We start from the raw sequence: 26,728 nt of genomic DNA on the forward strand, positions 1-26,728 counted from the left end.
CCTGCTCCTATTTCTTATATTCTTATGTTCTTATGTAAAATTTGTGATTTGCAGACTGATAGAGAGTTACTCAAGTCATTGTGGCTCTATAATAATGTCATTCTGTTACTTAAAGCCTTGTAATATAGGGCTAGTTCTTTCTTTGAGGACTTCCTGAATCAAGCCAGCAACATTATAATTTTTATTATGGTATAATCTTTATTATAATGGTAGCAATATTTAACTTCTCCAAGGAGTTGATAAATGGTCCTTTCTGGAGCCCCTGCTGTTGACACTATTTGAAGTGATATGGAGGAGAGTACTTCCTGTAATATTATAAAATAATTTAAAATTTGCTGATGGCCTCAAGCTATGTGACTAGGTTTCTAGTATAAGGGAAGTAAACAGTGTTCAGAGATCTGGACTGACTAAGTAGGTGGGCTAAGCAATAGCAGGAAACAGCAACACAATAAAGGGGTCTTATTTTGTAGTAGGTCAGTGCAATTATGGAATTGGGCACAGCCTAGCCCATGGGGATATATGATGTATTCTTTAAAGAAAGGGCACCACTAAAAATTCAGGGAGGCATGCTCCACCCAAAGTGATTTTTAAAGTAGTTACAAAAAATATTAAATTAAAACTGTAAGGGTTGGGGAAAACAAACAAAAGGCTCCATGTTGTACCCACTAATCATGAAAGATATCCATGAACTGGTAGATACCACATGTTGGTATTCAGGGGTCACCTGGGTATGGAGTATGGGCTAGCTCAAAACAAATGCAAGCAGTCAGAGTTATCCTGCCTGGTGATTTTACAGATCCTACTCTGCAGATGGCAGAGTAAGAGACCTATTTTAGAGATTGTCCAGGCTCACAGATGAACAGTGGCTGTTTGAACAAGATACAGGAAAGCTGCTGACATTGATGGAGCATACAACATCAGAGAAGGAGACACTGGAGGAAACCAAACAAAAGTGTCCTGTTTTCAGTTGCTGTGATATTTACTATGTGAATTTGAGGAAGTGCTTTGTGGCACATAATCTTTCCTGTACTTTTTTCATCCTGGTTTATGCTTGGTAAAGAGTCAAATTTGGTCCTCCCTTTACAAAATGCTTCCACATGGCTTGGTTGAGGCAAATAGCATAGATGCATTTAAGGGAAAGCCAGATAAGTAGATGAGGGAGAAAGGAATAGAAGGATATGTTGATAGGGTGAGATGAAGTAAATAGAAATGGGAGGAGGCTCATGTGGAGCATAGGCCTGTTTCTGAGCTGTAAATTCTATGTAAGATTAGGAGCCAAAGACTAAGAAGTGCTGGAAACAAATCTTTCTATCTGCAAGTAAAATACTTTTAGTTTTTGTATACTGAGTTTTCAACAATGATGTCTGTACTCTACAAGATACACTAACTGTACTGTCTGTTTTAGAACTACAAAATTCTCCACAAGTATGTGGCTCTATATGTTACACATCTTATCAAAGAAGGTCATTCAGAAAAGGCCTTAAATCTGTATGTTCAACATGGTGCTCCTGCTAATCCACAAGTAAGTGAAATCATTGAGATTAATTTCATCATGGTAAATTTCCTCAAATGTGTTTTGGTGAGGTGCTAGTTATTGGACAATTCCCAATTATTGTTTTAAAAAAACTTTGCTATGTGAAGTGAAATGGTATGGCAAAAATTCCTCTAAATGGGAGCATTCAGCAATGATAGATAGCTGTTAGCTTAAGTAATGGAAAAACTGAATTTAGCTTTGTGGTACAAGCACATAGTACAGAAAGCAAACAGGGAATTTTAACTCCCTATACCCGGCAGAAACTGGGTGGAAAACAGGAGTTAAGATGCAAGCGGTGCACTTCCTACTTTTTTACCGCCCCGCAGCCATTTTAACGCCTGACTCGGGCCATGAATAAATGTAAATTGGGGTCCTATGATGGACTTAGGACCTGAAAGCTATTTAACGGCTTACTGGGTGGGACGTCCATCATGGGATGCTACAATCAGTAAAACCCAGCAAGCAAGAAGTAGAGGCCTTCTTGTAAGTGTAACAATTATTTTTATGGGCTCAAGAGGAGCAGAAGTACGCCCCCCGATCTGTGTTCGCATAACCCTCCAAAATTCTCCCTCCCCCAAGACAACTTACCTCAGCCCCAGCCGGACGGCCTCCGACAGCCTGATATTCGCCGGCCAGAATTTGGCAAGTTGCCCTTTGGTGCCCGTTTTGGGCGGGCAACTCGTTACATCTACGTTAGTGAGGCCTGGCCGTTAAAATGGACCAGGCCTCTTACAGAACCTCCTGAACAGCAGGCCTGCATGTTCTGCTGGCGGGTCTGCCAGGAGATAAAATTCTTCCTAAAGAGCCTGGCGTCTCAAGTATTTTGCCAATGAGATTTTCTCATTGATAGCCCATGCTTACTTGTATGACCGGATGGGTCACAATAGCCTTTCCCGGTCCTGTACATTCTTTGATAAATGAACTTTCTTTGTGTGTTTAATTTTGTGATTCGCTTTATCTTTTTCCTTTTGTGTGCAGAATTTTAACATATACAAACGGATTTTCATGGATGTTATAAACATGCCAGATATAAATACTGCAGATGCATACAGGACATGGGCTGATCTTCGCGACGTGCTCTTCAATCTGGTTAGTGTAGCATAAACTCAATTATGAATACAAGAAAAAAAACATTGAAACAAATTGAGATTTATGACCAAGATCTGGATGTCAAAGTGTGTTGCATCATTGTTCTTTATCTTCCAGAACCTAGGTAGAAATCCAGATAGATGGAATTAAGATTTTTGGTCTATGAATTCTTTGGAAAGGTTTTGGGTGAAATGAATTTAGGCAATCTCAAATCAGTTCTCTGTGAACATGAATCCAAAGCAAAAGACTGCACTAAGATTTGGCACAAAAACAATACTGCATTCTTGCTTGGGCAGACAATCCTGTTACATTGGTATAGTAAGGATGCTGCTCTGAGAAGTGAGAATAGGATATTCCAGGGCCATTTCAGAAGAAATGGGTTTCATCTTTTCCAATCATTATATGTGGACCTGTTTTGAACTCACCAAATGGAGAAAAATACAGTGGTTTCTGCACAAAATGTATATCTGCATTGTGATTCTGCTGACTTGTCCTTCGCTTGAGCCAAGGTGGTAGCCTCCTCACATATTGCACTAATGCTGAACATTAAAAATTCTCACCTTTTGATGCAAATCATGTTTTGCTTTTGTGACCAATACACACAGATACAGTTTATTCTTTAAACACAACACTGATCTTAAGAAATTACAAATGTTTTGAATAATTATTATACTGCACTTATAGCAATTATTTTGAGGATTTATTTTTTCTGGCTGTTTTACAATGGAATGTTTGCATGTTGCCACTAACAACAGTCTTGCAAAGTGATTGAGAATTTTCTCTTGACATTGTAGAGGTTCAACCTTTATAGGCAAGACATGTGTGCCTAAGGATAGTTTCAACACCTCCATATTATCCACTGGAACGAGGAATAAGTTGGTTTAGCAGCAAAATAATGAAGAGTATTTGTGTCTGCCTGATATTCCTGTCTGAGCTAACTGATGTCCTATTTTCATGTTTTCATTACACTCCTTGTGTCACCTTTTTCCCATTGTAAATTTTTATGTCCACGTTTATGAGTTTTACCTATGTAAACCTGCCACTCTGTGAGGTCTGACCCCAGGTTGTGTAATCTGACCACTGGGTTCTCTCAGTTCTCTCAAAATTGCTTTCTGAATTTTTTTTTATCTGCCATTTTTGTCATCAGTAACTAAAATTTTGTAACATCCAAAATATAAGTTCAAATATAATAAAAGGATTCAGAAATTACATATTTCTCAACATGATTAAATTTATCCATTGGATTGTCTTTTATGTCATTTAACGCCTCCATCAATATTTTATTAGATCTCAGCCTCTCCCAAAAACCTGGGCTTGGAGTTGAGACTTGCCCAGAACTGTGAGCTGAATTTGGATTGTGCAGCCTGAGCATGTGCAGTATATCTAATTTCTCATACCATTCAGTCAGCTATTCTGAGGAATATTTTTTTCTTCAGCTTCTAGCAACTTTTTCAAAATTACTTGGAAAAAAGCTAGAGGACAAATTTCAAAAGCTTTACTGAGGTGAAATTTAGTTGAGAAAAAATGACAGCATTCTAATTACGCACACTAATGTTAGAAAGTGAAAAAGAGAGAGAGAGAGACTAGGGTTAGAATGAGGGGGGGTGAGAAAGAGAGATTGGAGTCAGAGACAGGGGCAATGAGGGGAAGAAAGAATGAGTCTTCATGTAATGTTACTTCAATTTTCAAAAAAAAGTTGAAATTTGAAGCAAACTGATTACCTTACTTGTGTTTTGTTGACAGATGGAAAAAGTCAATGCTAGTGGGTTACACCTGTGAGACACAGGTTCTAATTTCTAACATCTATGAGTCAGCAAGGAAGACAAAGAAAGACACAAATAGTGAGAAACACACAGTTTCTTTCTTCATCCGAACTTGATTTTAAAAAAACAAGTGGAATTTTGAAAGCAAACAAAGGGAAACATAGGAAAGGAGGTTGGTTTTGGATCAGGGGGCCTCTGGCAACTTGCCACTCACTCTTGAGTGAGCGAGTGGGAGTAGTGATTGGAGGGTTATGGGTGGGGTAAGTGAAGGGGTAGTGATGGGATTGTGGAAACACTCTGTAGATTTTGTTTTTTAATCTAAATGGCATCACAGTACTTACATCGCTATAAAATAGAGATGTTCTAATGTTTTTCTTTGAGTCTAACTTATTTAGCTGTACAAAGGGACTTATTCGAAATTATCAGATTCCAGCTGAACACTAGTTTAACATTCTGTTGCTCTAAATCACAGTTCTGATTTTTTAAAACTGTTTTTAAAATGGATATTTGGACAACTTATTTTTAGTTTTTTGTATTTGCTTCCTCTGTCTGGCTTAGCACCTGCAATCAAGGGAGAGATGCAGGACCTGCTCCTAGGCCGCTGGCAGTGAATTTTGTAGCTGGCTGCCAGGATGCACTAAACACTATCTTTTGGGATTCTGTCCTCCAATTTCCACCTGTTTCCTTCTGAGACACACCAGAACTTGCACTTGGAGTCTCCCAGCTCATTGTGATTCAGATCAGAAATTGAGCAGGACTTGAATCTATATCCATACCTACTCCATGGCTCTGAGCATTAGTGCACCACCCCCAGATGTCATTTTATTCAATCTAAAATACAGCTTATTTAAGGTGTGTGGCTGAATCATTAGCATCGTAGATAACATTTCTAATGTGTAATCTGCAATTCAGCAGTCTGTTCTGTCTTGGTTTGCATTGAAGATGAATACAGTGTTTAATTTTTGGGATTTTCTTTGTAATGTTCTAGTGTGAAAACCTGGTGAAATCTTCAGAGGCTAATTCTTCTGCTCATGAAGAGTTTGAGCAGATGCTGCTGATTTCACACTATTATGCCACTCGTGCAGGGTCATTGGGAGTCAACCAACTGGTAAGCTTATGTACTGTATGACTACCTTAATATAGACTGTCTGTCAAAATTTTATGTATCACTAGATCCTGGCACAGATGGACTGGCCTTTTTGTTACATAGATTAAAGGGTGATTTTTCATTAGATAAAGATGATAACATTTTGCTGGATTATTGGGCAGTGCTATCCTGTATTCCACTGTGCTGTGTATATGCTACTTTGTTGTTAAGCAATTTGGCTTGTAACACTGCAATTTTTCAGTATAAAAGGTCACTTCTTCTACCTAGGTAATTGTAAACAATTTTACAACACCAAGTTATAGTCCAGCAATTTTATTTTAAATTCACAAGCTTTCGGAGGCTACCTCCTTCCTCAGGTGAACGATGTGGAAAATTTTCCACATCGTTCACCTGAGGAAGGAGGTAGCCTCCGAAAGCTTGTGAATTTAAAATAAAATTGCTGGACTATAACTTGGTGTTGTAAAATTGTTTACAATTGTCAACCCCAGTCCATCACCGGCATCTCCACATCACTTCTACCTAGGTGGACAGGAGCTCCATGACTGTGTAACCAAGTTAGCAATTGTCAATGCATTATTTATCATAGAAGTGCCATTTATGAATTAACAAAGAATCCAATTATCAGTCTGGTATAATTTTTGCTTTTCGTAATGGTGATTTAATTGTTTCTATGCTCTTGATGTATTCTGATGAAGAGAAACGGAAAATTACATAGTTTTCAACAATGAAATACAAATGAAAATTTGGTTTGATTACAGGCAAAGTCTGATCACTGGTGTTGGGCAAGTGACTTGTTTAGAGTAATTGGACTTTTTAAAATCTATTAATCTATTACATGTTTAAACATTTCAAACTATTCTTGATTTCAGGACACGGTTGCAGCAAAATTATCCATCTCTTTGCTGCGACACACTGATACCATCCCTGCTGACAAAGCGTTTTATGAAGCTGGCGTAGCAGCAAAGGTATACATTCTGTCTTCACCTGTAATTTTATTTTTAATGGAGATACCACTGTACTGTAAAGTTACTACAAATCGGTAGCAACGGTGCTGCTAATGAGTTTTAAAAATAAAACTAAAAAGTACTAGATACTTAAAATTTCCTCATGAAAGATTCTGTAGAATAACTTATAATCTTGGAGCAAGAACAGCCTCCGAGTTTCTTCTTGAAATTCAATAATTTTCCAACAACGGAAAGTAATGATGGGCTCGATTTTAGGAGGGAGGCGGGTTGGCAGCGGGGGGTCGACTGGGCGCGTGAGTAACGCGCCCAGTGAAATCGGGATGCTCCGCACGCGATCGCAGCCTAATTGAAGCCACTTACCTTGGCTTCCAGGTTTCGCGCTGCAAAGCTGTACAGCGGGCGGATTGCACAACCACGTCATAGGCTGTCAGCTGGAGGAGCCCTATTTAAAGGGGCAGTCCTCTGCTGACTGATGCTGCAGAAAGGAGCCAAAATTACAGCATGGAGCAGCCCAGGGGGAAGGCTGCTCCCCGGTTTAATGATGCCTCACTCCAGGTCCTTCTGGATGGGGTGAGGAGGAAGAGGACAGAGATCTTCTCCCCGGCGGACGGGAGGAAGTGGCCTGCCTCTGCCACCACGAAGGCCTGGCTCGAGGTGGCAGAGGAGGTCACCAGCACCACCAACATATCACGCACCTGCATACAGTGCAGGAGGCGCTTTAATGACCTCAGTAGGTCAGCCGAAGTGAGTACACTTACTCACTTCCTACACTCCGTCTGCCACATCACCACCCCCACCCCACATCTCCTTCTGCACTGCCAACACTACTCTATCACATCGCTCCTCACACCCACTCAAAGCTCATCCTCATCTGACCTGCACTTACTAACCTCGCCAGTACTCATCCCGCCACTACCACTCAGCCCAATCCTCATACAATCTCATGGCTCTGTCTCATACTCAGCCTCAGTTGGGTGAGGCTGACCCTCTTTCACGGTCAGCCTCACCCAACCTGCCACTACCTGTGCTGCAGCCACAGGGCATGCATCACATATGTGCAGTAGGAAGCATAAGGCAAACGTGTCGTGAGCATGAAGGGGATGCACAAGGGTGTTTGAGGGTTTGTCATGGTTTTTACTTATATTTGATTTCTGATCAACTCACATTACATATATTGTCACCACTACTGCCACGTCTTTGCAAATCTTGTCTGGTTTGTGCAATAATGCCCTTTCCCGAGGATCACCATGAAGACCCACACCTGTGCGACCCATTGTGTCACTGCAGAGTGGGTGTAGGTGTACTTGCAGGGCTCTTTTGTGCAGACGACTGAGAGATGTCGGCAATGTCCCCGGTGGCACCCTGGAAGGATGCGGAGGAGAAGTTGTTGAGGGCAGTGGTGACTTTGACAGCGACAGGTAAGAAGATGGTGCCCAGGCCAGCCGGGAGCAGCTCGGCATGAAAAAGGCTGCAGATGTCCACGACTACATGTCGAGTGACTCAGAGCCTCCATGTGCACTGCTGCTCAGAGAGGTCCAGGAAGCTGAGCCTCGGCCTGTAGACCCTGTGGCGAGGGTAGTGCCTTCTGCGACACATCTCTCTCTGTGGTTGCCCACCCTCCTGCTGTCCAGGTGGATGTGTCACAGCACTGTGTTGTGGAGCTCCACGTGTCAGAGGTGGACGGCGTGGCCAGAGAGGCTGGTGATGCTGTTCGTCCTCCGAGGCGGTCATGACTGCAGCTATGGCGGCCCCCATCCGGAAGATGTAAGTTTGAGGGGGTCCGCAACGTAGGTAAATGTGTTTGCACACTGGGGTTGAGGTTGCAAGTTGGTGAATTTTATTGTTAGGAGGAGGGTGGTGGAGGCCAAACTTTGTCCAAAGTGACAGAGTGGCCTCCTGCAACGAGTGAGGGTCTCCCCACCACCCCCCCCCCCCCCACCCCTGCCAAATGGAACTTTGCAGCTGTCACAGGCTGCTGGCTGCAACACGTCCATTTCAACTTAGTTGAGTTGAAAATCCCACCCTTCCTAAAATATCCTACAAATCAGGTCTGCAAACGACCTGAACTATCTAATTAATTGGCTTAAGTGGGATTCCGCCGACTTTAATTGCCGGCGGGAGTCCCGCACGCGGGGGCTGCACGCGCATCTAAGCGTGTCACTGGGGAACCCGGAAGTGGGCGGGTTGGAGCCGGGCTCCGGACCCGCCCCGGGAATCCCCGATTTTCAGAGCCCCCCGCCACGAACCCGCCGTCTCGAACATCCGAAAATCGAGCCCGATATGTCACTATTAAGTATGAAGATTTACTTAATAAACTTTATTTTTTAAGTTGTTAACATTAATGTTAACATTCAGGCTAGTTTTTGGAAAATTTGGCTCAACATTTATACCTATTGTATATAACAGTGACTGTATCTCAAAACTAATCTTGTTGGCTGTAAAACACTTTGGGACCTGCTGAGAACATAATTGGCCAGAATTTGCTGGCAAGGGGCATCTTATGGCATGCCCAGTTAGACTTTTTTCAGCACATCTTCAGCTCAAAAAATTTTTGCCCTGGAAGTGCGAGCTGATAACAGCGTGATGAGAGCACTGGGCATCTGGGACCTTAGTGAACGGTGGGACAAACAGTGTATCTACTTAACCAATAAGTTTTAAGGATTGAGAAATAACCATAGGAAGGACTGAGAAGGAGGGTGAATTAGAGTGGGTGAATTCAATGTCAAATCAGGTACAGAAAGAGAAATAAAGAGCAGGAAAGAAAGATTGGATTAAGAGAGAGAAAAAAAGAGACAAAGGAAAAGTAAGAAAAAAAATTTCAATTTTAAAATTTGACATTTTTAAAATCTCCATCAACAATTCACTATCTGAAGGAATGAGACTCAACATTTTTAATTGTTCACTTTCTGGACTAGAGAGGTTGATTGGCAGTCATTAACAATTATCACATTGTTCAAAGGGTATTTACACTTAATTACTAGACTTATCATTCTGTGGCGAGTTCAATGGGCAATTAATGCAGCTACTTCATGAAACTCAGGGAGGTTAAAGGCGCAACGGCGGAGCGACGCAAATCGTCCAGCAGCTTGTGGCAATTCACAATTCACGGGGTAGCTCTTCCTTGCCACAAGTTGCTGGACGATTTGCACATTAATAACGGCATGTGTCGTTCACATGCCATTATTTTTTTCAGCAAATTTCGGCCCAATAAGGCGCTACATAAATGCAAATTCTTTTTTCCTATGAAGTTTACTTTTAACTTTTCCTTCAATGTGGAAGAACCTTAGTCTGAGACCATAATGATTAGTATGAGCACTATCATTTGGTTGATTATGCATAACTTGTTTACATTTAAAAATCCACTGGGGTTCAGAACTGTTACATCTGTAATATTGTTTTTGATACAGCTACCTTTAACAGCTTCAGAATTCAGAATCAACAACCAGTAATTATTCTGTTTTCAACCAGATGTGAGGTGGGAGAAAAGATTTCTACAGTAAACTGGAAGGAGAAACTGTAAGAAACCACAAAACTAAAATAAGATTTAATGAAAATAATTAGACTCATCAAACTAGGACTAATTTCCTTCTTGGTCCTCAGTCACCAAAAACCCCTTCCCTGGTCAGTAGATGCGACCATCTCAATATAAATCTCAATATATTTACTTTATCAGTAAATCAAAGAGCAAGTATCTACTTCCTTGGATCACTTCGTTGTATCCCTCCCAACCCCACTTCCTTCTGTGTTTGCTTCTGGAAAAAACTCTCCCCCAAGTCACTTATAACAGTACTTTCAAATTCCCAACTGTCTAGCCTTTGGCCCTCCATTCACCACGACATTTCTGCAGCTACTGATCTGCTCAATCACACCCTCACCTCCAACTTTGACGCCTCTGTCCCCATTAAAACCATTACCCTCTCTCACCCTGATTTTTGCCCCTGGTCCAGTCCTCATCTCCGCTCCCATAAGTCCAAGGGACGCAGACTTGAACGTTTATGGCAGATAACTGGTTTAGCCATTCATCGCCAGATCTGGCTGGGACACATAAAGCAATATCGGGTCCTGCTTTCCTCTGCCAAAACTGCTCACTATTCCAGGATCATCCTGGAATGCAAAGATAACCACTGGCTTCTCTTCACGACAAACCGTCTTCTTAAACCCCTCCCCCTGCCTCCTCCACCCTCACCTCTGACAACAAGTGCGAGGAGCTCATGGACTACTTTGTCACTAAGGTTGAGACCATCCGTTCAGCTTCCTGTGCTGCTTCCCTCCCTTCCCATAGCCCACCAAGCTAAACTTCCTGTAGGGTTCCTCCCTGCCCTAGCCATGAACTCACATCTGTCTCTAGTTTCTCTCCTATCTCCCCTCGTGCCCTCTCCGAGCTCATCTGGGCCATCAGACCCACCTCCTGCTCTTTTGACCCTATTCCCGCCAAACTGCTGACCATTCATCTTCCCTTCCTGGCCCCCATGTCAGCTGATATTGTTACCGGTTCCCTCTCCTCGGGTACTGTCCCCCTGCCCTTCAAATCTGCCATCATCAACCCCCTCCTCAAAAAAAATCCATCCTTGACCCCTGTCTTTGCAAACTACCGCCACAACTCCAACCTCCCTTTCCTCTCAAGTCCTGAAATGGCCCTTATTAAACATAGAAACATAGAAAATAGGAGCAAGAGTAGGCCATTCGGCCCTTCGGGCCTGCTCCGCCATTCAAAATGATCATGACTGATTGTCTAATTCAGTACCCTGTTCCTGCTTTTTCCCCATATCCCTTGATCCCTTTAGCATTATTAAAGTCACAAATGATATCCTATGTGATAGTGACCGTGGTAAACTATCCCTCCTCCTCCTTTTCGACCTGTCTGCAGCCTTTGACATGGTTGACCACACCATCCTGCTCCAACGCGCCCCTCCTCCTCCGTCGTCCAGCTGGGTGGGACTGTGCTCACTTGGTTCCATTCTTATCTATCCAGGCGTAGCCTGAGAATTACCTGCAGTGGTTTCTCTTCCCGGTCCCGCACCCGCACCGTTATCTCTGGAGTCCCCCAAGGATCTATCTTGGCCCCCTCCTATTTCTCATCGACATGCTGCCCCTTGGTGACATAAGAACGTAAGAAATAGGAGCAGGAGTGGGCCGTACGGCCCCTTTAGCCTGCTTCGCCATTCAATAAGATCATGGCTGAACTTCTACCTCAACTCCACTTTCCCGTCCTATTTCCATATCCCTTGATTCTCTTAGACTCCAAAAATCTTTCGATCTCAATCTTGAATGTACTCAATGACTGAGCATCTACAGCCCTCTGGGGTAGAGAATTCCAAAGATTCACAACCCTCTGAGTGAAGATATTTTGCCTCATCTCGGTCCTAAATGGCTAACCTCTTATCTAGAGACTAGGCACTCCAGCCAGGGGAAACAGCCTTTCAGCATCTACCCTGTCAAGCCCTCTAAGAATTTTATACGTTTCAGTGAGATCACCTCTCATTCTTCTAAACTCCAGAGAATATAGGCCTATTCTACTCGATCCCTCCTCACAGGACAACCCTCTCATCCCAGGAATCAATCTAGTGAACCTTCATTGCACTGTCTCTACGGCAGGTATATCCTTCCTTAGGTAAGGAGACCAAAACTGTACACAGTACTCCAGGTACGGTCTCACCAGAGCCCTATATAATTGCTCTTATACTCCAACCCCCTTGCAGAAAAGGCTAGTATACCATTTGCCTTCCTAATTGCTTGCTGTACCTGCATGTTAACTTTCTGTGATTCGTGTACAAAGACACCCAAATCCCTCTGACCACCAACATTTCTTAGTCTCTCACCTTTTTAAAAAAAAATTCTGCTTTTCTATTCTTCCTACCAAAGTGGATAATTTCACATTTCCCCACATTATATTCCATCTGCCAAATTCTCACCCAGTCACTTAACCTGTCTATATCCCTTTGCAGCCTCTTTGCATCCTCCTTACAGCTTACTTTCCCACCTAGCTTCGTATCATCAGTAAACTTGGATACGTTACACTCAGTCCCCTCATCTAAGTCATTGATATATATTGTAAACAGCTGAGGCCCAAGCACCAATCCTTGCGGCACCCCACTAATTACAACCTGCCAACCCGAAAATGACCTGTTTATTCCTACTCTTTGTTTTCTGTCCGTTAACCAATCCTCAATCCATGCTAATATATTCCCCCAATCCCATGAGCCCTAATATTAAGAACATAAGAAATAGGAGCAGGAGTAGGCCAATCGGTCCTTCGAACCTGCTCCGCCATTTAATAAGATCATGGCTGATCTGATCCTAACTTCAAATCTAAATTCATGTCCAATTTCCTGCCCACTCCCCGTAACCCCTAATTCCCTTTACTTCTAGGAAACTGTCTATTTCTGTTTTGAATTTATTCAATGATGTAGCTTCCACAGCTTCCTGGGGCAGCAAATTCCACAGACCTACTACCCTCTGAATGAAGAAGTTTCCCCTCCTCTCAGTTTTGAAGGAGCAGCCCCTTATTCTAAGATTATGCCCCCTAGTTCTAGTTTCACCCATCCTTGGGAACATCCTCACCGCATCCACCCGATCAAGCCCCTTCACAATCTTATATGTTTCAATAAGATCGCCTCTCATTCTTCTGAACTCCAATGAGTAGAGTCCCAATCTACTCAACCTCTCCTCATATGTCCGCCCCCTCATCCCCAGGATTAACCGAGTGAACCTTCTTTGTACTGCCTCGAGAGCAAGTATGTCTTTTCTCAAGTATGGACACCAAAACTGTATGCAGTATTCCAGGTGCGGTCTCACCAATACCTTATATAATTGCAGCAATACCTCCCTGTTTTTATATTCTATCCCCCTAGCAATAAACGCCAACATTCCGTTGGCCTTCTTGATCACCTGCTGCACCTGCATACTATCTTTTTGATTTTCTTGCACTAGGACCCCCAGATCCCTTTGTACTGCAGTACTTTCCAGTCTCTTGCCATCAAGACAATAACTTGCTCTCTGATTTTTCCTGCCAAAGTGCATAACCTCACATTTTCCAATATTGTATTGCATCTGCCAAATCTCCGCCCACTCACCCAGCCTGTCTATATCCCCCTGCAGGTTTTTTATGTCCTCCTCTCTACTTTCCCTCCCATCTTTGTATCATCTGCAAACTTTGATATGTTACACTCGGTCCCCTCCTCCAAATCGTTAATATAGATTGTAAAGAGTTGGGGACCCAGCACCGACCCCTGCGGAACACCACTGGCTACTGGTTGCCAGTCCGAGAATGAACCATTTATCCCAACTCTCTGCTTCCTGTTAGATAACCAATCCTCCACCCATGCCAGAATATTACCCCCAATCCAGTGATTCTTTATCTTGAGCAATAATCTTTTATGTGGCACCTTGTCGAATGCCTTCTGGAAGTCCAAATACACTACGTCCACTGGTTCCCTTTATCCACCCTGTACGTTATGTCCTCAAAGAACTCAAGCAAATTCGTCAGACATGACTTCCCCTTCGTAAAGCCATGCTGACTTTGTCCTATTAAATTATGTTTATCCAAATGTTCCGCTACTGTCTCCTTAATAATAGACTCCAAAATTTTACCCACCACAGATGTTAAGCTAACTGGTCTATAATTTCCAGCCTTCTGCCTACTACCCTTTTTAAATAAGGGTGTTACATTAGCAGTTTGCCGAGTCCAGAGAATTTTGGAAAATTATTACCAAAGCATCCACAATCCCTACTGCCACTTCCCTCAAGACCCTAGGATGTAAGCCATCAGGTCCAGGGGATTTATCCGCCTTGAGTCCCATTAATTTACTAAGTACCAATTCCTTAGTGATTTTAATCGTATTTAGCTCCTCCCCCCCCCCCCCAGAGCCCCCTGTTTGTCCAGTGTTGGGATATTCTTAGTATCCTCTACCGTAAAGACTGAAACAAAATATTTGTTCAGCATTTTTGCCATCTCCATGTTTCCCACCATTAATTTCCCGGTCTCATCCTCTAAGGGACCTACATTTGCCTTAGCCACCCTTTTTCTTTTTATATAACTGTAGAATCTCTTGCTATCTGTTTTTATATTTTTTGCTAATTTATTTTCATAATCTATCTTCCCTTTCTTAATCAATCCTTTTGTTACTTTTTGCTGTCTTTTGAAGACTTCCCAATCTTCTATCCTCCCACTAAGTTTGACTACCTTATGTGTCCTTGTTTTTAGTCGGATACTATCCTTAATTTCTTTACTTAGCCACGGATGGCTGTCATTTCTTTTACACCCTTTTTTCCTCAGTGGAATATATTTGTTTTGAAAGTTGTAAAATAACTCCTTAAATGAACACCATTGCTCATGTACCGTCTTACCCTTTAATCTATTTTCCCAGTCCACTTTAATCAATTCTGCTCTCATACCATCATAGTCTCCTTTATTCAAGCTCAGTACGCTTGTTTGAGAACCAACCTTCTCACCCTCTAATTGGATATGGAATGTAACCATGTTATGGTCACTCATTCCAAGGGGATCCTTAAATAGGACATGATTACTTAATCCTGGCTCATTAAACAGGACCAGGTCCAAGGTTGATTGCCCCCCTTGTAGGATCAGTTACATACTGCTCAAGAAATCCATCCCTAATACACTCAATAAACTCTTCCTCAAGGCTGCCCTGCCCAATTTGATTTGTCCAGTTAATATGATAGTTAAAATCCCCCATAATTATAGCTGTTCCCTTATTACATGCCCCGACTATTTCCTGATTAATACTTCTTCCAGCAGAGTTGCAACTATTAGGAGGCCTATATACTACGCCCACTAGTTTTTTTTCCCCTTATTATTCCTTATCTCTACCCAAACTGTTTCATTGTCCTGATCCTTTGTCCCAATATCATTTCTCTGTATTATTCCTTTATTAACATAGCCACCTCACCTCCCCTTCCTTCCTGCCTGTCCTTCCTGATTGTTAAATACCCTGGCATATTAAATTCCCAGTCGTTGTCACCCTGCAGCCATGTTTCTGTAATGGCCACAAGATCATACCCATACGTAGTTACTTGTGCCGTTAACTCGTCCATTTTGTTACGAATGCTATGTGCATTCAGATAAAGAACTTTCAAATATGTTTTGTGACATCCTCTTGTGTGTCACCTTATCGAATGTCTTTTGAAAATCCACGGCTTCCCCTTTATCTATCCTGCTAGTTACACCCTCAAAAAAACTCTTAATAGATTTGTCAAAAACGATTTCCCTTTTATAAAACCATGTTGACTCTGCCTAATCATATTTTGATTCTCTATGCACCTTGTTACTACTTAATAATAGTTTCTAGCATTTTCACTACTATTGATGTCAGGCTAACTGGCCTATAGTTCCCTGTTTTCTCTCTCCCTCCTTTCTTGAATAGCGGAGTTACACGTACTACCTTCCAATCCACGGAGACCGTTCTTGAACGGACATCATCCGTAAACACAACGTCAGGTTCCATATGTATACTGACAACATCCAGCTCCACCTCACCACCATCCCTCCACTACTTTTCTGACATCCAGTACTGGATGAGCAAAAATTTCCTCCAATTAAATATTGGGAAGACCGAAGCCATTGTCTTCAGTCCCCGCCACAAACTCCATTCCCTAGCTACTGACTCCATCCCTCTCTGGTCACTGCCTGAGGCTGAACCAGACTATTCGCAACCTTGGCATCTTGTTTGACTCTGAGATAAGCTTCCGACCACATATCCGCTCGAACGCCAAGACCATTTACTTCACCTTCGTAACATCGCCCCTATCTGCCCTTGCCTCAGTTCATCTGTTGCTGAAACCCTTATCCATGCCTTTGTTACCTCTAGAGTATTTCAATGTTCTCTTGGCCGGCCTCCCATCTTCCACCCGCCATAAACTTGAGCTCATCCAAAACTCTGCTGCCCGTATCCTAACTCACAACTAGTCCTGTTCACTCATGATCCCTGTGCTCGTTGACCTACATTGGCTCCCGGTCCGGGAACACCTCGATTTTAAAACTCTCATCCTTGTTTTTGAAACCCTCCATGGCTTCGCCCCTCCCTATCTCTGTAACCTCCTCCAGGCCTACAGCCCTCTGATTGCTGCGCTCCTCCAATTGTTGCCTCTTGCGCATCCCCGATTTTAATCGCTCCACCATTGGCGGCCGTGCCTTCAGCTGCCTAGGCCCTAAACTCTGGAATTCCCTCTCTAAACCTCTCCGCCTCTCTACCTCTCCACCTCTCTACCTCTCTACCTCTCTCTACTTCTTTAAGACGCTCCTTAAAACCTACCTCTTTGACCAAGCTTTTGGTCACACCTGCCCTAAAATCTCCTTATGTGGCTCGGTGTCAAATTTTGTTGGAAAATCGCTCCTGTGAAGCGCCTTGGGACGTTTTACTACGTTAAAGGTGCTATATAAATGCAAGTTGTTGTTGTTGTTTTAACTCTTTAACTTTATAGAAATACAAAACTTCCAGGAGCATAAACTTCTGCGGCAAAGCAGTGGACATTTGAGGTAACAAAACACCTAAGGGCTGCTATTTGGAATTTAAGCAGTAAGGTTTTTATTTTGTAAGTTTAATTTCTGTTCAGCAACTGATCGTAATTTGAACTTTTTTGTATTTCTGTCAATTAATGTCACTAAAACTGATGCTATCTCAATGATTCATTGTTAGAGTAGATTGGATGTGGGGCTGAGATAGCCCTGTGAATTTAATGGCAGCCAGTCTCTGGAGCAAGAATAGCAGCCGGTCACAAAACCGAATGGGATATTAAAGTACTCTTCAAAACTTTCTCCTAATAGTCCCCAGGTTTTGACATCCATGCAATTTTGGTAACTTAGCAGTTATGCTTCAGTGAACTAAGAGATCATGGGCTCAATTTTAAAACCAAGCCGGGAAGGGGGCGGGGTGTTCAAATTGAGGTTGGGAAACCCATTAGTATTGATTGCCGTAAGGACGTGTTTTTTTTTGTCGGTTTCCCGTCCGACTGACAGGCTGGTCTCAGTTGGACGGGAGACCAGCCAGGGAGAGGACGTCTTCAGGTAAGTATGCAGGTAAGTCTTTGTTTGTATGGGTTGGCATGGGGTCGTGAGTAATGGGGGGTGGGATCAGGGGTCGGTCACTGGGGTTGTGGGGATCGGGGGTCATCGTGGAGGTCTGCGATCGTTGAGGGGGAGGATCAGGGGTCCGAGGTCAGAGGATTGGAGTGGGGGCGAAGGATCATGGATCAGGGTTGGGAGGATCGAAGTGGGGGGGGGGGAGGGTCGGGGGGAGGATCGTGATCGGGGGTCTGCGATCGGGGGGTTGGGGGTTTCCGCGAGCGGGGGTCGGGTGTCCGCGATCGTTGGGGGATCGGTGCAGGTAGGCTTGTTGTGCCTGGAGGAAGCACTCCTCCGGGCCCACAAGCTGTGCCTTTCTAGGCACCTACCTGTTTGTCTCGGGCCTTCTCGCTTCCTTTCACGAGGCATGAAACAGAAGGCCCGATAATCTCGGCCCCCCCACCCCGGAGTTGAAATTGGGAATTCGAGGAAAACTGGAGGCCTGAAGCCTCCTTGAAAGGTTTTAAAGCCCAACCCACTCCTGGGAGCGGCACCCGCCCCAGTGAAAACCGGAAATGGGCGGGTTGGGGGCGGGTCTGAAATGGTGGCAATTTTTAATGTCCCCCCCCCACCCCCAAAACACCTGTTTTTTACTTTGAAAATTGAGCACCATGTTTTTTCCATAATAAAACAGGCAATTGGTTGGGAGAACATGGCTTTTATATTCCTGAATCGTTTCCTGGATCTTAGTGACGTAAGTGCTCCAATCTTCTAATTTCAATTTATTATGATTACTGTATTTTTTTTACTCTGCAAGTCAGCAAATGTAAGAGGAAAGAAGTGGCATTAAAAGCATTACATTCATAAACCTAATATTTGTATTCCTAACATTTTCTGACAGTGAATTTATTTGGCTGTTCCAGTGGACTACTGTCATATTAGCCAGAAGCTGCGCCAGGACCTGGGTGCACCAGATCCTGGCCTTATGTTGGAGTTTCTAGTGGCCTTGTTTGGGTGGACACAGGTTCCACCACCAATGAGGCTACTGAAACAGAGGGGATGGGGCTGAGAGTGGGAACTCCCTCAATGAGACCAAGTATATGGTTAGAGGCCAGTATACCAACTGAAATGAGGTATACTGATCTCCTGAGGGGTGCAAAGTGGACCCGCTGGGGGAGAGGTCCAGGTTTGGGTCAGGTGGGAGAATCGCAGGGAATTTTTTTTAATATGTTTTAAGTGGCCCCTGAGGCACCAACTACCACTTTCACCAGAGGAACCTGGCATCCCTCTGGGCCAGACATCGTATGCCTGTGTTTCTGGATCTTTGGTGGGGGAGCTCCTGCAAACTCCTCGCCCTGAGCTTTGGTGGGGGAACAGCAGAATTCTACGGCGGGCATAATCTGAGCATAACTGCCCGGATCCCACCCAGTGCATTTTGAGGCCCCTGTCTTTACAGAAGTCACTATGCATTAGGGTTGAGATAATGAATGAATTAATGAGTGATGCTAATTAAGCATAACTTAATTCGTGCAAATAAGTTAACCTTTTGACTGCAGTTCACATATATGTAAAATGAGTTAACGTTGCTACTCATGTATATCTTTGTGTTCAGTGCTTCCTTGGATCTCCCGTCTCTGCTCCTGAAATCCCTCCCCATTATCCTTTTGTGTCTGTCTTGATACTGTTGTTCAGAACAGATCAGTTTTACAAAGCAATGGATGATGGGACCACCCTGCTCCCTAATAACATTGTTTCACTTCCTGTGAGTGGGAGACCAAGGAAGATTTGATGTTTTCAGACCAGCAAGTTGGGTGCGATATGGTGTCACCAATCTTGTTGCTCTGTTGCTCCTGATTAACTGTTCTGTTTTTAAAAAAAAGTAATTTACTTAACTCCTCTGGATCATAAAAAAAATTAAGTCTGGGGCAAATCGGCACTAAAGCCATTGGGATTTTCCAGACCACACTCCCCTCACCCCATCTGTTTTTTAAACTCTGTTTAGTTAATAGCTGCTGCTGGGTTACTATTAAGACTAAGTGGGTCAACAAAAAGTTAATAAAATTGTTTTGCTGATGCATTAATATTGACTGCCCCTGTTCTCTCCTTAAAGATGCGCTACAAATTTTGCACACTACACATTATACTGCAGAGTGATGGGCCAGTGGATTGGGGCAATGATGCATGGTGCTGGTAACCTAAAAAGGCTAAAACTAAACTGAGTTTGTTCAGTTTGTGCAGAATATTCTGAAGACACTTATTATGTTTGAATAACATTCAGCCATTTTTTTATGTGCAGGTATGAGTCACCCTAATGTGTCTCTCCTAGGCATCATCTGTGTTTGAGAAGGTGACCTGCTTTCAGGCATCCATCAGTGCTACTTTGAACAAGCTATCAGAAGACAAATTCTCTAGTTTTCCCTCTTGCCTTAGGCAAGCACTTGCCCCTCGTCTGGCATCAATCCCACAATCCCATGGTTAAGATTTGGAACTGAGAAATACAGGGATTGAACCAGCATTCCCAGTACCATTATGTTGTGCATCTACCCTCCAACAAGCTGCATCATCGTGTCATCCTGAATAATGCTCAGTATTAAAGCCCCACCACGGGTAGAGTCAATCTGCTGTTTGATTGCTTTTAAAATTAGAATGGAAAATGCTTTAAAAAGTTGTATTTAGGAAGTTAAAACACAGAGTCAATAAGCCCTGTAAACCAAATAGTCTTCGAAGTGCTGACTAAAGACTATCGTAATGTTCTTGCACATCTTATGTTTACAGGCGATTGAGGAAGGGAATCTTGATGCACTTGATCATTCTGATTTTCAAGATACAGATATTCCATTTGAAATACCTGTCCCTGTAAAACAGCACGTTCCAGTAAGTTCAAACAGAATGTCATAAGTCTGTCTATATGTGTTGTGTCCATTGGCAATAATATTATCATGTGATTCCAAATTTGAATGCTAAATCTGTATTTTGGATTTGAGTTTCTTAACGGGTTGTTGCTTTTTTAGTGAAGCCTTAGTTTGTTTTTGAACTACAGAACCCTATTCAAAAGCCCCTAAGTTGAACAGTATTTGAAGTCGCTGACATATAAATTTGGATAAACTGGGGAAGAAAAAGATTTACAGTGACTCCATTTGGAGTTTGAAATGTCTTCAGAACTCATCCTTGGTCATTGATGAAATCCCTTCACTGAAGTGAATGTCTCTGAGTTGATTTGCTATTTATTTATACCTGTAAATGTTCCCATATTCTGAGTGGCTCCTACCCATACACAATTATGCCATTAACATGTTTTCACATTACCTGGCTCATCTGGTGCTTATATGTATTGCAGTCTTTGAACTTTCATCACTCTAAGTTAATATTCCCCTCCCAATTATGTGTTAATCTTCCTTTACTACAGTTGACAGTTAATAATGAGAATATGTTCTAAATGGAGCGACCTAGGTGTATTATTTCATGCTCGAGATCACTTCTATAAGAGCTTACCCATACTACAGGCTGAAAGTTTCAGCCATTTATTTTAATATATTTTCTCACTGAAGTCTCATCAGAACTTCAAATGACAGTAGTTTTGATCAGAATATTATTCCATGTAGGTTTTTCAAAAATGGAAACCATATTTATTTAATTTTTAAATTGCCCGATGTTCTGAGATAACTGCGGCTGATCAGAAACTTAAATGCTGGGGCTTTCTGGAACTCATTTTTCTAGCAGTAGTTTTGCTCCAACTTAACTTGTTTCCTTTCACAGTTCCTTACATAGCAATGCAATTAGAGATTCTTTTTTTTTTCAGGAAGATAAGCGTGAGGAAATTAGGGACTGGGTTCTTACCGTGTCTATGGACCAGCGAGTTGAGCAGGTCCTACCAACAGATGAACGAGACACTTATGAAGCCTCTTTAGTGGCTATAAATACTGGAATCCGTTCTCTTCCTTGTATAATAACAGGTATTTTTTTAATGATAATAAGTACAGCTGGAGATTAATTATTTGTCGCATCAAATTATGGGATGACAATGCTGGGAAATGGAACACTTATCTACCCTTTTGCATCCATTAAGCACTCCTCCTGCAATTATAACCGGGGTTAAAAGCATAGTAAAAGTCTGCTGTGTCTCAATAATGTGTCTTAGCCCGTATTGCAAGTGTGACGTTTGGGCCTAGAGGCCTTACTTGGTCACATAACTTGCTGATGCTGACTGTCTAGGTGCAAACATGGGAAAGCTGCTGGATGGCTGCAAGTGCCAATAGAAGGTTCACCAGCAAGAGTTAGTATCTTTAATAGAGGAGGGAAGAAAAAAAGAGGAGATGGGGAGGAAACTGAGAAAAAAGAGCTAGATAATGCTTTTTTTTGGAGCAGATTAAAGATTACAAGAATAATGATAAACACAGATTATCTATGGAACATGTATTGCTGGATGAATCACCTGTAGAATTCAACTGGTTAGAGTTGTTGTAACTGGGTTGCAGAGTTGGATTATTATTCTGGAGTTTTGATTTATTACTCTGGGAGGCAGGGGAGGGGGCTCAGGAAAAAAAAAATCACAAGACTTTATATTCTTGGAGGTTTATATATCATTGGTTATTTCCCTTGAGAAACTGAGTGGGTTGAGCAGAGTCTGCTACTGTAAATTGTATATGTCCTTTAGAAGGAATGGGCCTGATGGGCCGAAATAGCTTTTTCATGTTTCATACATTCTCATATTTTCATGTTCTTAAGATTTAATTAAAGTCAGTCACATCTGCATATGTAAAGGTGGGGGAGGAGGAGGAATGACCTGTGTCTGTCAACCAAAAAGGTGGGGGGTGGGGGGGGGAGAGAATGATCTGTGTCTGTCGATGACTGTTAATGCAAAGTGAACAGTGTGATGACTTTAATTAATTCAGTTCGCCATATTCTTGCCCTTGGGTGCTAGCTTCTTGGTGCCTGCAATAATGATGGCAAACATCTTCCTCTTGCCCTAGCCAAAAACACTGTTTGCCTATGCCTACTTTATCTCTTGAAGGTTTCACTCCTTACGCCTCCTGTCTGGGATGTAGTGACTCTACTCAGTTATAGGTCCAACACGGGCAGGTCACCACCCAAGTATACTTTTTTGTTTGTTGAGTTTGGTCTGGGGACAACACAACAAAAGCTGATGCTGTCCTCAGAGAACCTGGGCATTTATTTTACTTCACTTTAACCCAGGGATAGAAAGGCTAATTGTAATGGCTTGTTGCTATCATGGCTGAGATCAGCCAACTCATCGGAGACCAGTAATTGAACCTATGACCTAAATGGCTCAATACCACACCGTGTGGTGCATATACCCACCACGTCATTGGTGATTTATACAGAAATAATATTTTGACTAAAAGCCTAAGGGAACATTGGATCCTTTTGCCACTATGCACATCATGATATATCTACAAATAGATTACCACAAAATGTTCAGAACAGTATGTCAAGTAAGCTAATCATTTTCATATACTGAGTAACCATTTCTTTTATGATGACTTAGGTTATCCAGTACTTCGTAACAAAATTGAATTCAAAAAACCTGGAAAAGCAGCAAACAAAGATGACTGGAACAAATTCCTCATGGCAGTGAAAGTAAGTGACTACACCATGTTCGAAGGTATTCAAGTTAGGTGAAGTGTTGTCTCAGAAAGCAGTAAGTAGTTATCATAAAATGTGGAGTGGGTCTCGAGATTTGAACTCGTACTTACTGCGATTTATATTAATTCAGTTCCTGTTCTCAGTCCAGTACGAAATTAAATAAAACGCAATCTAGTCTTGATAATTAGGCTGCTGTACATGATTAATTCAGGAGAGAGCAATAGCTCGGTTAAAAATTAGAACAAATGTTTCAGCCAATAGCAGTTCTAACAGGAAGCACATATTTGACCTCTTCAGAGGTAGTGACTGTTTATCTTGAGTTCCTAAATCTGATGTTTTCACTTGTACAACTATATGGGAAGATCACATTGTTTAAAGTACTTACACAAAAGGGGTCTTGGAAGCAAAATCATTTGTGCAGATGTTTACTAGAAAATATCAACAATAATTAAGAATTCACATTTAAACATCCTGATTTATGTCTCGGGCAGTGGTAGTCAATCCATTTCATTTTGTAATTATTATATACTTTATTCCATCTCCAGACAACTCACAGTCCCGAGTGTCAAGATGTTTTGAAGTTTGTCAGTCAGTGGTGTGGAGGCCTCCCCAGTGCTAGCTTCTCCTTCCAGTGAAGACGACTAATAAATGACCACCTGTTATAAAACTGTATTTTATGTGTATTTCTATTTTATGGTGAGTGCTTAGCATAATATGACCAAAAAGTCTGCTTTATGATTCTCTTCCATTCTGAGGACTTGTATTTATTTGCAGAGTTGCCTTATAAATAAAACTTTTAAAAACAAAACTGCATTACCATTGGCTATTTTGAATCTGTGCAATTTTGTGCCGTAACAAAATTCCTGTGCTTAATATTTCTTCGTATTTTTTTTATTTGTTCATGGGATGTGGGCGTCGCTGGTGAGGCCGGCATTTATTGCCCATCCCTAATTGCCCTTGAGAAGGTGGTGGTGAGCCGCCTTTTTGAACCGCTGCAGTCCGTGGTGAAGGTTCTCTCACAGTGCTGTTAGGAAGGGAGTTCCAGGATTTTGACCCAGCGACGACGAAGGAACGGCGATATATTTCCAAGTCGGGAAGGTGTGTGACTTGGATGGGGAACATGCAGGTGGTGTTGTTCCCATGTACCTGCTGCTCTTGTCCTTCTAGGTGGTAGAGATCGCGGATTTGGGAGGTGCTGTCGAAGAAGCCTTGGCGAGTTGCTGCAGTGCATCCTGTGGATGGTACACACTGCAGCCACTGTGCGCAGGTGGTGAAGGGAGTGAACGTTTAGGGTGGTGGATGGGGTGCCAATCAAGCGGGCTGCTTTGTCCTGGATGGTGTCGAGCTTCTTGAGTGTTGTTGGAGCTGCACTCATCCAGGCAAATGGAGAGTATTCCATCACACTCCTGACTTTGTGCCTTGTAGGTGGTGGAAAGACTTTGGGGAGTCAGGAGGTGAGTCACTCACCGCAGAATACCCAGCCTCTGACCCGCTCCTGTAACCACAGTATTTATATGGCTGGTCCAGTTAAGTTTCTGGTCAATGGTGACCCCCAGGATGTTAATGATGGGGGATTTGGCAATGGTAATGCTGTTGAATGTCAAGGGGAGGTGGTTAGACTCTCTCTTGTTGGAGATGGTCATTGCCTGGCACTTGTCTGGCACGAATGTTACTTGCCAGTTAAAAGCCAAAGCCTGGATGTTGTCCAGGTCTTGCTGCATGCGGGCTCGAACTGCTTCATTATTTGAGGGGTTGTGAATGGAACTGAATACTGAGCAATCATCAACGAACATCCCGATTTCTGACCTTATGATGGAGGGAAGGTCATTGATGAAGCAGCTGAAGATGGTTGGGCCTAAGACACTGCCCTGAGGAACTCCTGCAGCAATGTCATGAGGCTGAGATGATTGGCCTCCAACAACCACAACCATCTTCCTTTGTGCTAGGTATGACTCCAGCCACTGGAGAGTTTTCCCCCTGATTCCCATTGACTTCAATTTTACTAGGGCTCCTTGGTGCCACACTCCATCAAATGCTGCCTTGATGTCAAGGGCAGTCACTCTCACCTCACCTCTGGAATTCAGCTCTTTTGACCCTGTTTGGACCAAGACTATAATGAGGTCTGGAGCCAAGTGGTCCTGGCGGAACCCAAACTGAGCATCGGTGAGCAGGTTATTGGTGAGTAAGTGCCGCTTGATAGCACTGTCAACGACACCTTCCATCACTTTGCTGATGATTGAGAGTAGACTGATGGGGCAGTAATTGGCCGGATTGGATTTCTCCTGCTTTTTGTGGACAGGACATACCTGGGCAATTTTCCATGTAAATAATCAATTTTTACAATTTTTCATTGTAATGTTTGTATTTTCGAGGTGATAGGCATTAGAGCTGAGAAGTGAAACACTTTTAATTTCTGTTATCCTACTGTATGCCACAAGGTGCAATATAAGAATAGCACGCATAACAGTACCTGTCTGATTTTTTTTCATTCATATCCCATGTTATCTTAAGCATTCTCTGAATGAGAGTGCTGAACTGTGCAATTTTGTCCTGTAGCCCAGTAACAACTAAGATCTGGGTTGAGGCTGTCCAAACCCATTTCATGTAAGATCCTTATAGTGAGAAGAAAAACGTTTTCATCCTGTCAGTCTGGGTTTTTTCAGACCCAGATCCCAGAAGTGAGGGCAGTGAGCTACCTTAATCTACGAACAAATCTCCCACTTCTTTCTTTTACAGGTTTTTTCAAAAAGCTATATTGTGGTGGCTGTTTCATAGAATGTAATGTATCCCAAATAACTAGTGATTTTATAATTATTTTATGCCATTTTAAATTTTTATATCAGTTGCAGATGAAGGTGCTCTTGGGGAGGACTTTTTGTCCAAAGCTCTTCCCCTAATTGAAAATGGTACTCTTGCCTGAAAGTTTCTTGGTGTATTCTTAAATATGTCAATGTTGTTACTGTAATGGGAACACTCCAGTGGGGCCTTTCTCTCCTTTAGGTTGCTTTGGTGTTATCAGTTGTGGGGAGTGTGCTAGACAGATTCATTAGGAATAATGGTGGGGTGGGAGTAGGAATTTCAGACCAGGCTGGGTATTGCTCTGGAGCCTCCCGACCCTGGGAAATCATGCTACCTGCTGAAAATCTCATTTGTAGCCTGTGACGTGGTCTGACAGGGTCAGCCATCTCCAGAACGACTGTCAGGCCAGTTAGAAGACACAGCCTCTGCTGCTGGTTGCGATGAAACTGCTCCAAGATGCTTCCTGTAATTGGCTTTTCTGGGACGGCAGGCAGGGAGGAAGACCACACTTGAAAGTCTCCATGGAGAGAACTAAATTAACAGCTTCATTGCAAGATCGGCTGGAAATTATAGACCAGTTAGCTTAACATCTGTGGTGGGTAAAATTTTGGAGTCTATTATTAAGGAGACAGTAGCAGAACATTTGGATAAACATAATTTAATAGGACAAAGTCAGCATGGCTTTACAAAGGGGAAGTCATGTCTGACAAATTTGCTTGAGTTCTTTGAGGATATAATGTACAGGGTGGATAAAGGGGAACCAGTGGACGTAGTGTATTTGGACTTCCAGAAGGCATTCGACAAGGTGCCACATAAAAGATTATTGCTCAAGATAAAGAATCACTG

The 26,728-nt window shown here is 42.7% G+C and overlaps 1 protein-coding gene across 1 annotated transcript in view; it reads left to right on the top strand.

Moving 5' to 3' along the window:
• The window catches only part of ift172 (intraflagellar transport 172), a 139,442-nt gene extending 115,551 nt beyond the window's left edge, over nt 1–23,891 (top strand). Inside the window, exons 40-48 of the mRNA XM_067984452.1 lie at nt 1,406–1,522; nt 2,513–2,623; nt 5,375–5,494; nt 6,364–6,459; nt 18,174–18,233; nt 20,255–20,353; nt 21,279–21,432; nt 22,986–23,077; nt 23,629–23,891. Coding sequence (XP_067840553.1) covers nt 1,406–1,522; nt 2,513–2,623; nt 5,375–5,494; nt 6,364–6,459; nt 18,174–18,233; nt 20,255–20,353; nt 21,279–21,432; nt 22,986–23,077; nt 23,629–23,718 — 939 coding nt within the window. The 3' untranslated portion in view covers nt 23,719–23,891. The remainder of the gene's footprint in view (nt 1–1,405; nt 1,523–2,512; nt 2,624–5,374; nt 5,495–6,363; nt 6,460–18,173; nt 18,234–20,254; nt 20,354–21,278; nt 21,433–22,985; nt 23,078–23,628) is intronic.
• The last annotated feature ends 2,837 nt before the right edge of the window (nt 23,892–26,728 follow it).

The sequence above is a fragment of the Heptranchias perlo genome, chromosome 5, assembly GCF_035084215.1.
Source record: "Heptranchias perlo isolate sHepPer1 chromosome 5, sHepPer1.hap1, whole genome shotgun sequence".
NCBI classification, from domain to species: domain Eukaryota; kingdom Metazoa; phylum Chordata; class Chondrichthyes; order Hexanchiformes; family Hexanchidae; genus Heptranchias; species Heptranchias perlo.